The 13,385-nt window shown below is 31.8% G+C and overlaps 2 protein-coding genes across 10 annotated transcripts in view; one reads left to right on the top strand and one right to left on the bottom strand.

Annotated features, from left to right (window-relative positions):
- Atpcl (ATP-citrate synthase) overlaps positions 1–13,385 on the top strand; it is a 43,351-nt gene that overhangs the window by 17,435 nt on the left and 12,531 nt on the right. The window lies entirely within an intron of this gene.
- LOC139782040 (uncharacterized) lies at positions 5,871–12,405 on the bottom strand. 9 transcript variants are annotated; one of them, XM_071720951.1, is made up of 3 exons: positions 8,324–10,458; positions 6,195–6,658; positions 5,871–6,007 (listed from the first exon to the last, which is right to left on the bottom strand). In XM_071720951.1, the coding sequence occupies exons 1-3, from the start codon at positions 9,490–9,492 to the stop codon at positions 5,946–5,948; spliced, it is 1,695 nt and encodes a 564-aa protein (XP_071577052.1). In that variant the 5' UTR covers positions 9,493–10,458; the 3' UTR covers positions 5,871–5,945. The 9 variants fall into 9 exon arrangements, 6 of the variants coding, with proteins under 6 accessions (XP_071577052.1, XP_071577053.1, XP_071577050.1 ...); XM_071720952.1 differs by having other exon boundaries at positions 6,491–6,658; XR_011720776.1 differs by having other exon boundaries at positions 6,195–10,458.

The following is a 13,385-nucleotide window of genomic DNA, read 5'->3' as shown; positions in this document are numbered from 1 at the left end:
GGCGAAATAGATAGTGTCTTTCTGACAATTAAAAAGCCATTCAGGGCAGCTTCCACAGCAACAATAAGTAGATGGATTAGGGCGGCTATGTCTCGCTGTGGTATAAGTGAAAGGTTTACAGCTCACTCTACGAGACATGCGGCAACTTCAGCAGCATTAAAGAAGGGAGTTGATCTAGAAACTATTAGGAGAACTGCTGGTTGGTCCAAAAACTCGCAGGTTTTTGCTAAGCATTATAATAGAACTATTGTTTCAGCCAAAGAATCTTTTGTAAAAGTGCTTATGCGTTAATATAGTTTTACAAAGCGCAATATGATTTTATTTAAAAAAAAATTTTTTTGTGTTGTCAACCTAAGATAAGGGTTAGTTTTTTTGGAATTGGCGGATAAGCTGGTTATGATTCATATACATATATATATATATATATGAATCCAAAATTATGTAACAGACAAATAAAAATTATTTTCTCTGAACCTTTACTTGTTAATCGTGAGAACGAGACTTAAGTATAATTAGAAGATCAAACGATCTCATAGAGAGATGTTCGATCGTAATTATATGAAAGTCTCGTTCGAGCGATTACTCCCACCCAATGTAATTATACATTTCCCAACCCCAGCTCTATAATAATTTTTATTTCATATCGACTAGTGAGCTAGTCGAGCTTTAAACTATATAAAGAACAGAAGCGTAGAAGCATGGGGCTAGGGAAAAAAGTTACTCTGAAGATTGTGGCGCCATCGGGCATGGAAGCCGGTACTACTTGTTAATCGCTCGAACGAGACTTTCATATAATTACGATCGAACATCTCTCTATGAGATCGTTTGATCTTCCAATTATTTTAATAATAAAGGATTTGTTTCTACTAATTACCAATCCTCTTCTAAAAAGGGCATGTCATCGATACTCGAATCTACCGAAGTATTGTCGTTTTTCCGCGATGCCGATTGGTTGCGCTTACTTCATGAGCGACTGTCATGGCATATTTTGACAGTTGTGAGGTTAATAGTGTAATAGTAATAGTGAAATATTAAAGATAAATAGCACGCGCGTAGCGCGCGTCTATGATGTCTAGTTTGCAAAAAAAATTAATTTCACTTAAATACTATACTAATTTTCACGTAACTAGAAATTTTTCTTTGACGAATTACCAATTTTTTAAGTAATACGTAATTCACTCTTACCTAAATATTATTAATTTTTACGTAATTAGTAATTTTTCGTGATTAATTACTAATTTGCTAATTCAATAAAAATTTAATTTGTTGTTATTGCTAATTTCGTGAATAATTAAAAAATAAAAAATAGAAAATTTTTTCCCTGTTTAACACTACAAAATGCGTGATATCAGTACAAAATTACTCTTTTCAAAAAAGGTAAATAAAGGCGCTAAATACAATGTAGGTATTTTGTAAATCCAAAAATCTAACCTAAGTGGTAGTAGCTTTATTTCTCCTTAACAAAATTATGTCACAAAAAAGATTCTTTCTGCCTGATTCAAAACTACTCGCTAATGGAATTCAAATGAAAGTCATATCAAATATGCTCGTTTTTCACAGATTGCGTTTTAAATTGCTTTCATACTTATATGAATATGGTCACATGATCATATACAGAGTGAAAAAACGAATTAAACGTAGAAAATACCATACGCATACGTATGCAGTTGTATCGTGGAGTCCACTCTTATAATAAAGTGGCACACTTAAAAAATAACATTTGAAAATAACGATTTTCTGAAACTTATTTAAATATATATATGTCCTTATATATAATCTTATATAATCATATATGACCACATAAGATCTTATCAGGCCAAAATTCATATATGAGCATATAAGACATTATATGAGATTTTTTTTCCCGGGAATTATTTATAGGATTGGAAAGTAACGCATTACTTATAACGCCATAACTGTTACAATTATATATTTTCAGTAATGATAACAAATTTAATAGTTATTTTTATCGTTACCTTTTACGTTTTGAACCTATTTGTGATATAATTTAATCTTTATTTTCAGTTAATATTCACTAAACGCAAACACAAATAATAATGATGATTTTTTACTTTTTTATCTACAAATATCAGCAACTAAATCTAAAATAAAAACCTACAGTGGTTTTTAAAATTGGAAAACTTAAACTTAAAATGTTATGATTTTCCAAAAATAAAAATAAAACTGAATAATAACTTCTCTTTTCGCCAGTGATAGAATAACAATTAAAGTAACTTAAATCGACTGTAACTGGCAATATATAACGTCTTTCCGATATGAACATAGAAAAAACTGTGAGCCAACTCACTTTGTCGGATTCACACAGCACTTTTTTCGGATTAAATCGAGACATTATTAATTTCGACCATCACTTTTGGTCAGTTGATGTAATTTCTAAGTTGAATAGTTTAAAATTTTATTGCGAAAAAATATTTCTTATACATAGAAAATATTTCTTATACATAGAAAAAAATTTTTCTATGTTCATATCGGAAAGACGTTATATATTGCCAGTTACAGTCGATTTAAGTTACTTTAATTGTTATTCTATCACTGGCGAAAAGAGAAGTTATTATTCTGTTTATTATACACCGTAGACTAAAGAATCGGTGCTCCATCCTATAGTTGTTATTGCGATAAGAATATTACCACAGCCCCAGTGGTCGAATTGGCACGACACCCGCACGGTATACGGGAGGTTCCAGGTTCTAACCCTGGCTGGGGTAATATTTTTTCGCAATAAAATTTTAAACTATTCAACTTAGAAATTACATCAACTGACCAAAAGTGATGGTCGAAATTAATAATGTCTCGATTTGATCCGAAAAAAGTGCTGTGTGAATCCGACAAAGTGAGTTGGCTCACAGTTTTTTCTATGTTCATATCGGAAAGACGTTATATATTGCCAGTTACAGTCGATTTAAGTTACTTTAATTGTAAAAATAAAACTGTTTAATAACATACTATCAAGCAATATATTTGTTGAGCAATTATTTAGCGTAAGCAATTAAATGTATTGACGCCTCAGAGATATTGTCTTCATAACAACGATAAAGTATTAATTCCTATTAAGAATTAATAAAAAGTATTGATAAAATTAGCGTGTTTATGTTCTGCAAACTTTTGATTGTAGTTGATCTTTGTTTCATGCATCTTAAGAACAATTCCAAATTTGAAATTATAATGTTAAAATTTTAAAACACAAAATAAGTAAAAGTGCAAAAAAGTACAATTAATTTGACCATACTTATGAATAAAATAAAAGCAAAATTTTATTATTTTTATTAGTATTTTAACAAATAAGATTAAAAAATAAATTTTTCATTTAATTTAATTTTTTAGCATTAAAAAAAGTAATGGAAAAAGTAACGGTAATGATAACGAACTATTTTTGAGAATCAATAACTAGTAAACTCGACAATTCGTTATTTTTTACTCGGTAACGTAACGGTAACAAGTTACTTTTTAAAAAAGTGTCTTTTAAAAACATGTAATTATTACACTTACCGCAAAAATCTATCGATTCCAACAAGCGACACTGCATGACACTAACCTCTTATTTTTTAACAAATTGCGTTCGCACATGCGTCCGGCGATTGGGACTACTGATATTCTTAATGTAGCAGTATCCGGACACTCAAACAACAGACACATGCTCATTTAATCAATTTTTTAAAATACAAAAATGTTTAATTAGGTTTACTTCTTTTTTCCGATTAATTGTTAAATATTAAAGTTTTTTTTACAATAATTATTATTTTTATTTTTAATTGTTTAAATAAATAGTAAATATTTTTCTCCAATGTGTCCGGCCACTGGGACGTGTCCGGCCACTAGGACGTTTACCTTACCTACATATATTCAGCAAACTTAAAAAAATAAATGCTTATATTTGCGTAAGCACGGGTGCGCACGCATTTACTCACTCACTCACTCACTCGCTCCATCCATTCACACATTTACATACTTACTTAAGACGATAACATTATGATAAAAAGATAAATTTGAAGTAAATAAAAATATATATAATATTTCGTAAAATCAAAATTCTTATTTCCAACATTTCCAACAGCTGTCCTTGCGTTTTATACCAAAAATACAAATGCGATGACAATCTCTCAAATTCTTAGACGATAAAAAAGAATAATTTATTGAGAAGCAAGATTTGGAAACGTTTGTATCAAAAGGCAAAAGTACTGTTGCATTCCTTTGAATAACAGGAAAAAGAGTAATGTTATGACTAGACATCGGATTTTTTACGTAGATTAGTGAAAAAAACATTTAATAACTAAGATTTATGTTATTTATGAAACATATGTTGCAGCATAAATATGTATGTTGGATATTATAAATAACATAAATCTTAGTTATTAATTGCTCTTTTCCACCAATCTGCATAAAAAATTCGATGTCTTTTTATGACATACTTTATTTATTATATTTATTTTTTGCCTTCACCTGTAGTCATTTTATTATTTTTTGTATTTTATATAGCGAACAATAAATTCGGTTCATACATTCTCTAACTAAAAATAAAGACAATTTAATATAATAGTAAGTACAAACGTTTCGGTCTTAAATTAAGTTTACATTTTTAACCTTCGATTTACACAGTTGAAATACAGAGTAATTTTTGTAATTTTACCTCAAAACATTAAACTTACTTCAAATAGAATTAAGTTTTCGTTAAATATTTTTTCGGTTTACTGCCTGGTGGTAAAAGTACTTGATTTATTTTAATATTCACTTTAGCACAGTAAATTTACTTCTAATATAAAATAACAATTTTTGATATAAGGTCCAGGAGCTAGCGGAATTTTAGGTGACTGATTTTCTTACGCCTGAAATTTTTTCCACGAGTTATTATGGTCATGTCTGCCAAATGTAGACAGGTGGCAGAGTCTGTCCGCGGGACATAGAGCGAACAGAATTTTTGTAACTTGTATTAATTTCCAAAGACATTGACTGATTTCATTACAGCTGATTTTTTTACAGTTGATTATTTAAACCATTTCAACAAGAAAAAATGAGTTGTCCGACAAAAAAGTTGGGACATGACCCGTGTCTGCCATTTGGAATTGGTAATTTTTTCTTTGACTCTTGACTGATTTTCTTACAGCTGAATTTTATTTTACAGTTTAATAATATATTAAGGATGAAGTATATAACCTTGTCCGACAATTTTAGTGGGACAGAACCGCTCTCTGACGTCTTTGTTATGTTAATTAATCATCAATTAATGACTGAAGTATTTATGTCGGACAAAGGGGTCAAATTGTTCGAAATTTTATATATTTTCGATTTTCACACGTGTCTGACGAAAATATCGGGACATATTTGCTCTCTGACAAAAATAATGTTGAAAATATGATTATCGGACATGTGATATTATTTACTGGAGTATTTCTGTCGGACAAAGTGGTCAAATTGTTCGAAATTGTATATACTATCGATATTCACTCGTGTCTGATGAAAATAGTGGGACATATTTGCTCTCTGACAATAATAATATTGTAAATATTATTATTGGACATGTGATATTATTTACTGGAGTATTTCTGTCGGACAAAGTGGTCAAATTCTTTGGAATTTTATATACTAACGATATTCACTCGTGTCTGATGAAAATAGTGGGACATATTTGCTCTCTGACAAAAATAATGTTGTGATTATTATTATTGGACATGTGATACTATTTACTGGAGTATTTCTGTCGGACAAAGTTGTCAAATTCTTTGAAATTTTATATACTTTCGATTTTCACACGTGTCTGATGAAAATATTGGGACATGTTAGCTCTCTAGCAATGATAATGCTGTGACTATTATTATTGGACTTTTCATCGGCATTTTGACAAATTTGCTATAAAATTTTTTCCACGCAAATTATGAATATTTATTTTACATACATACATATATGTGCACACACACAAAAATGCATTTTGTTTAAAAATCTTCATCTTCGCTATCACTTGAATAAAGTGTTTCTTCTCTCTCAGTTTCGGAATCTGTAACAAGTAAACCACATTTTTAGAGGTATGCGTTTGGAACGTTTTTACATTTAACTCTTAGAGGATCGGGATGGAGCCATATGGGTTACTCTTTTGACGTCAGATTACGTATCAACATAAATAATGAGCTTTCAGAAATGTTGAAATCCCGGTCCTTTAAGGGTTAAATCATATAAAATTTTACCTGAATCCGTATTTGTTATTATTTCTTTCATCGAGGGATGCTGATCTCTATCAAACCAAAAGAACTCGTATCTATCGTCAATTTTCACCCACCCATGGTTTTCGGGATTTAAAACTGTTGGGATTTTAAGGTGTGCGTTGGTCCATATGGAAGCAATGTAATGTGATCTCAAAATATGTTGTGTTAATTCTCGTTCGCACGGTGGTAAATGTGAAGCGTCATAACGTGCTAATGATTTTTGTATTAATTTGTCATCCAAATTTTGAACACGGTAGGATTTGAAAAATATTTCGCACCTTCCTTCATTGACATTATTCTTTGTTTTAAGGCTGTACATTCGACAAACAAATTCTTGCAGCTTTTGTTGCTGAGTTGAGTTCGGCGATTCGGACCCCAGCGCTGTAAACATTTCTTGAAAACGTGTATTCCCTTTAAGCAATGTAAATGGGCGCTTTTTTCCTTTTCTAAAAAACGAGGGATTGAGTCGCATCCCGTAAAAGCATGGAAGGCAGGTAAAGCGCTACATAACTTTTCGCCAAGATTTGCATGCAGGTCATTAATATTTATATACCGTTGATTGTTTCCGGTGCCAATGTGCATATAAATTTCTAATTTTGATTTTAAATGATTCATGTTGCCCAACATGATGATCAAAACATCCGTATCTGAGCAACGTATTTGGACTCGCACATTTACCAGCAGCTGACAAATGTGAAATACAATTTTGGTATCAGCCTCTTCGTGTGTACATGTTAATTCCATGTCAATAGTTTTCGACATTCTACCATTGACGACTTGAAAAACGTAGCACTTATCATAATTTACTTTCACTATTTTTCCTTCACATATTTTAACAAAATCAGGATCTGTCCAATCGTTTAATAAAAACTGAATGAAATTTTCTTTAAAATGTCTGCTGCGTAATTGTTTACAAAAATCTTCTGAGCGTTTACCCTTACTCGTAATATTGTACTGAATGTCGTTTTCATCCCTCAACGAATGTTCATAGTCTTTAATTGACGGAGAATTAAATTTATCGAAAATGAGGTGAATTTCGTTTCCTGTGGATGTTATGTCTCGTAAAATTTTTATTGAAATATTTCTGTATATTATGGGAACTTGTTTCATTTGATGCAGAAAAAAAGCCGTCGATTACATTAATGTATGGATCTGGTAGATCTGGACAGCTTTGATGAATTTCTAATTCTTTTAGAAGCACAGATTTTGGTGTTTTACAAATATTGCCGTCAAGGTGGCATAATGAAAAGGGAATTGGAGTTAAAGGGTAACATAATGTTTTATCTATATCGATCTTATTTTGTTGCGAAACATAAAGTAATCTCCCGAAAATGTCCCGCTGTATTTTAATTTCTTGAATTTTACCTGAAATTTTAACTTTCTTTTTACTTGCAGATTCGAAGTTTAGAATTTTATTAAATCTAATTCGGTTTTTGAAGTTGTTTTCGTCTGTATTACAATCCGCTATGAATCGTTGACGTTGCTCCTCGCCAACTACCTCAACACGTGACAAGAAATTATATACATCTTCTGCAATAGATTGTCCGCTTGCTATATTATATAAATGATCATTATGCAGCATGTTGGAAAACGGATTTGTACATTCTTTTACGTTATCGATGAATTTGTGAATATCATTTGTTCGTTTTTTAATTATTGAATTTTTTAAATCATTCGTAATGTCCTGGTCATTTTTCAAATCGCAAACTTCCAATAAATGTGTAGATAATGCTGCTCTCAAAGAATGCGTGACAGCCCATTTTTGGCGGGCAGAAAATGAATTTGTCAAGTTTATTACTCCTGAAGTTCTTCGAGCTGCATCGGCATTAATAGTTTGCTCAAGAGTTAAATCGACTGGAATTCTTGAAAAAGGTTTTGTTGTTCTCTTTATACCTATAGAACCACGTTTAAGTTCATTTTCTAATCCTGGGTGAGTCGTCTCCACTTTTAATAAATTATTATGGTACAAAACGAGATATCTTGCATAATTGGGCTGGTTGAAGGCAATAAATAGATTTGTCAGCTTTGGTAAAATATATCTGAATAATTCAAAGTATCCTTGCCGAATACTCCTCTCTAAATGAAGATAGTAGTCTATTAATTGTACGTACATTAAATAAATTTGCGGTGTTTTTCCATGTTCTCTGTTTAATGTTGCTTCCGTAAAATGTTGATAATCGCTTAGAAGTTCTTTTAACATTTCATTTTCAATCTTTGGGTGTTCACTCTTAGTTTCTTGAAACTCCATTAAATAGTCCTTAATCTTACTATCAACTTCAATTATATGTTTCGATTGCAAGAAACTTTCAAAATGCATGATTTGAATTGCAGCTGAAACAAGTGGATGATATTTTCTGCACCTATTAAAATGTGATCCTAATATGAATCCATTAACAGAACCTTGGGCCAAAATTCCTGTATCAACTAGCATATTTGTAATTCCGCATCCGTTTATAAATTTACCTACAGCTTTGAAATAAGCCATAATTATATGAAATGCGCTTAAATGTATGAATAGTTGTTTAAATTCTTCTTTTTCTTCAGATTGTATCTTATATGCAATTTTTGCAATGGCTAGATCATAGGTCACTTGCATATACATTTTTCCACATTCATTAGCAAGAGTAAGGCTCCTGCGCATTGTCTCTTTGACGACATTTATGTCTGTAGGGGATTCATTGATCTGAGTTAAATATGCTATTTTTTGTATACGAGATTCGTCTTGAATTATTTTTGCGTTAAAGTAAACCCACATAGGCGTATTTGGCACATTTAACGCATATGATAAAATCCATGCAATATTTAATTCTTTGAATGTTGATAAATCTTCAGGGATCTGATCTCGGGATCTGTCATCGTTTGGTATCAATTGACAATTTATTTTATACTTTTTCGCATCTCTTGGAAAATCTACGTTTATTGGCTCAAACATTCTTCTTTTTCTGGTATTCTGTAGGCTTACAACAGCATCCTCGTTGTGACTGTCATCATTGAAGATTGTTATTTCTCCATCTCTTGGAATATTTTGATAAACAATACCGACTGTGTCGTGAAGAGTATCTTTACCACTACTAGTATCTACAAACCTGTCAAAGTTATCCCACGCTAGCCCTATATCTAAATTTAACGATCTAATGATTCCACTTGGGCATATCAATTTTTCCGATGTTGCCGTATAAGCTGCTGCTGTTTCAATTTCTTCTATTGCAGTGTAACTTAAGCAATGTCCCAGCCTGTGGAGAATATTAATCGCTTTTCTACTTCCAGTCATACTTTTCATTACAACTCCAACAGTAATGTGTTTCGAAGGTTTAATTTTTCCATGTGATACTGCAAATATCGAGTCTTGGGAAAATGACTTGGCAAGTCTTTGTGTACGAGGACTTTGTACCGAAGAAGTTTTTACTCCACCGAGAACAGTCGTCCAGAATTGATTTAGCCACTTTGGAATAGCACTCTCCCCTTTAATGAGAGATTTTTCGTCTACGTTATCCGACAATGGTTCCTTTTCTAAAGACAGTAAACGTTTCCTATATTTGAGCGCAAATACTTTCGCTTCTTCTTCGAAAATAATTTCTTGTACCGATTTACTTTCAACCTTTCCAACGTCAAACTCACTTGTAACCACAAAAGTAACATCACCGACATTTTGAAATTTTATTTGACTCTTAAAATGTGATTCAATTTTTTGTTTAATCCATCGAGTACAAAATATATTTTCACTTTCATTGCTATCAAAAAGTCCATTCAAAATCTCGACATAGTAAATTTTTAGGTACTTTAATGACACTATATTAGATTGGCTTAAAACGACATTATTGACGTATTCAAACAATTTTTCTGTCGCAATTTTGTAATTATATCTTTCATCTTTCCAATCAGATGTTTTACTATTGGCATGTTTCTTATATGCATTCTCATAATCTAATTTACAATAAGTATGATATGACACACTCTGAACAAGTTTGATAGAATCAGCAATATTATTTAATACTTTCAAGTCGTTTAGTTCAGTGGCTAAAGTCTTGGTTTTATCAAAAAATGATTTGACATCTTTAGTCGTGCGACAAAGAAACCATCGTCTTTTACGTTTTAATCGACTTTTTTCGCAAAAAAAACACAAAATTTCAGAATCTGAGTCTGAATCACTACACGACCTTAAGTCATCGGCACGGTTATCTTCTCCAACTATAATGTTTCTCTCCAGTTCAATATTTTCATCGACGCTATAATGGAATAATGTTGCTTGTTAAATAAACGGCCATACACTAAGTGAAATTGTATAACAATTTTCATTATGCTGATTAGGACTCCCAAGATAGACCTGCAATTATATTAATATTTACAATTAGTTTAGTAAATTTTCTTATTGAGCTAAGGACTTTTTCGTACACATGATAACAAAATTTAGTAAAATTGTTTAAAATGCACTAGCTCGCGCAGAAGCCAGGTCTTATGATTTAATGAAGGAAGCTAGAAACAATACAAAATGGATGGTTCAGAGACTGTGTATTCGATTTAGTTCGCAATTCAATGTACTTACTCGCAGAAAAGTAGTCGTATAATAAACATAAAGAGAGATATTCAGATCTCATACATAAAAGTACGCTGTATCAAAGATAATGAAAAAGAAATTATTAGTAAAGAAACAATTCTTTCTTTCGAAATGTTTTAAGAAACACGTTGGAATTCACCATTGTCAACTTATATCCAACAAAGGATTCTTTGGAAGAAAAGTATCATCTCTGAATAGTCATATATCGCCATTCGTAATTTAGTACAGTGTAGCTCAACTTAATTATATCAAAGAAAGAATCGTTTATATCAAACAAACATATGAAATATCATACAAGAGAATATTATCGCACAAATACATGAAATAATTATTGAAGTAATGCGTCAACCTTCTTTTATTCATAACATAATCCTCATTGGCATAATAATAATCAATATAGAATTTATCTATTGAAACGTAAAGAGATTCTTTTCCCGTGATTAAAGAATGAATAAAGACAAGATAAGTTGAATAACTTATTCTGATTAATAGTAAGAATATGCCTTCGTTTATAGATTGACACATTAATTCTGAAACAAAGAAACAATAGGCAAAAGTAAGGATTCGCAGAATAGTCCGACTCAGATTACAATAGACTAATTATATCTTAAGATATTGTCAATTCGTAATCGAACGATTATCTTAATAACGCAGAAAACGTTAGTTATAACGGGTATCGAATGCTACGAATGCACATACAATATTGAATACAAGTAACGAGTGTAATTACGCTTCTCGTTTATATCTTAATTAAAGACTATCGAAGGATACAAGATCAAATGTAACGCAGAATTCAATGAAATGATGACTCTAGAAAGTTATCTTGAAAGAATGCATTTAGAGATTTACAATAGTCGTTCATTATTGAAATGGTTGCAACCACACAAAAAGAGAGAATTTAAAGGAATCTATACTGAGCTCAGTGTTCTCAATAATGAGTAATCAAATACGAAGAGTCGACTCGTTTTTCTCAATGATGAAAAAGCATCTCTTTTAATAAGAGCTCTCGACTTATCTGTAACCAATGATCGGAGAGTTGAATAGACCATGCGGTCATTGCAACGTTAGACGTAAATCTAACACAGTCTCCGTTATGACCACTGATTCAAAGAAATGAATGCAATTTGTTACCTTAACACTGTCGTTAATCGGAATTACTTCCTCTTATGATTAGTCGGATTGACTAAGCTCAAAAAGAGCGCTCTCTCAATTGTAGAAAATGATATCTTCCTTCATAATCGAGAGGACATTCCAGAACGTTTCGATTGCGTCGTAGTTTTCCGTCTCTCTCTCTTTCTCTGAAGTTCGGTATAATAGCAGATTCTCGATGATCAATGTGATGCAGCTGTTCTCTCAACGTATTAGAACCCGATAGAAATTAATTATCGGTTAATCTACGACTCGTTAATACTGTACGTATTACAAAAGACGGTGAAGCTACAATGAACTTAACGGACGATCCGTCGTAGAAGACGTTCGGAACGAGAATGGCTGCTCGCCGTGCTGCCCGCACGAACACGCCCGTGCCCGCATGCGCATTGATACACGCTCGACCGTAAGCGGTCCCCGGGCCGCCACGCGGTCTTCGTCGCGCGCATTGATACATTATGACGCGTAAAGCGGTAGCTATAGCTATTACTATAGCCATCTATGAAAGCTCTCTCTTATTAAATATAAGTCCGATTCTATAAATACACAATCTCTGAACTGACCTTACTTTATCTTTAAACAAAAATAGTAGTAAATGTTCACATAATTGCAGGTCTGTCCTTAAGATCCTAGTACTCCTAGTCAGAATAGTAAAAATTGTTATACAGTTTCTCTCATTCCTTTTAATGTATGATATATTACGTATTAGTAAATGTGTGCATACTTTTCTATATTAAATGATAAATTTGTAGGCTCTTCTGTATTCCCCGTTTCGTTGTCGGTATTCAAGGATGTTGAAGGAAGGGATTGTAACGTCGATACTGTCTGGTTACGATTCCTAACAACATTAGGACTAAGATCATAAGTGGGTTCGCTGATAAAGGGTGCAAGTTTTGAATTTGCGCTTATTTTAATAAAAACATTAAACATTTTAATTTAAATTGAATTAAATTTAAATTTAATTTTAATACCAGGAGCTGGCGCACTTTTTGGTGACTAATTTCCTGACAGCTGAAATTTTTTTTGACGTGTTATTATGGTCATATGTGACAAGTATAGACAGATGACAAGGTCTGTTTACGGGACATAGAATGCACAGAAATTAAATCATTTTTAAAACTATTTTGTAATGAAAATGACAAATTTTTGTCAAGATAGTATTTCATTTCCTAATAGTACATTCGAAATTAATCACCAAAAATTCCGCCAGCTAATTTACTTAATTTAGTTAATTGACTCAACCATCATGGTACCAGACGATTATCTTAAAATTAAACTTAAAATCAAAATATTACGTATAATTAACAATACACTTTCTTTCCTAGAGGTTACCTACCTAGATTCGTTGATTGCTATTTGTCCATTGTCGGTAGATACGTCGATATACTTTTTATTTACTAAAAATTGCTTATAGCACTGCGAGTGATATCCCAAAGTAGTCTCTTGAATATTTGATGGTAAAATCACGT

Source organism: Temnothorax nylanderi, unplaced genomic scaffold, assembly GCF_030848795.1.
Source record: "Temnothorax nylanderi isolate EJ_2023f unplaced genomic scaffold, tnyl_v1.0 TNYL_tig0384_pilon, whole genome shotgun sequence".
Classification (NCBI taxonomy): domain Eukaryota; kingdom Metazoa; phylum Arthropoda; class Insecta; order Hymenoptera; family Formicidae; genus Temnothorax; species Temnothorax nylanderi.
The sequence above is the reverse complement of the archived record's forward strand: the minus strand, read 5'-3'. Positions and strand labels throughout refer to the sequence as shown.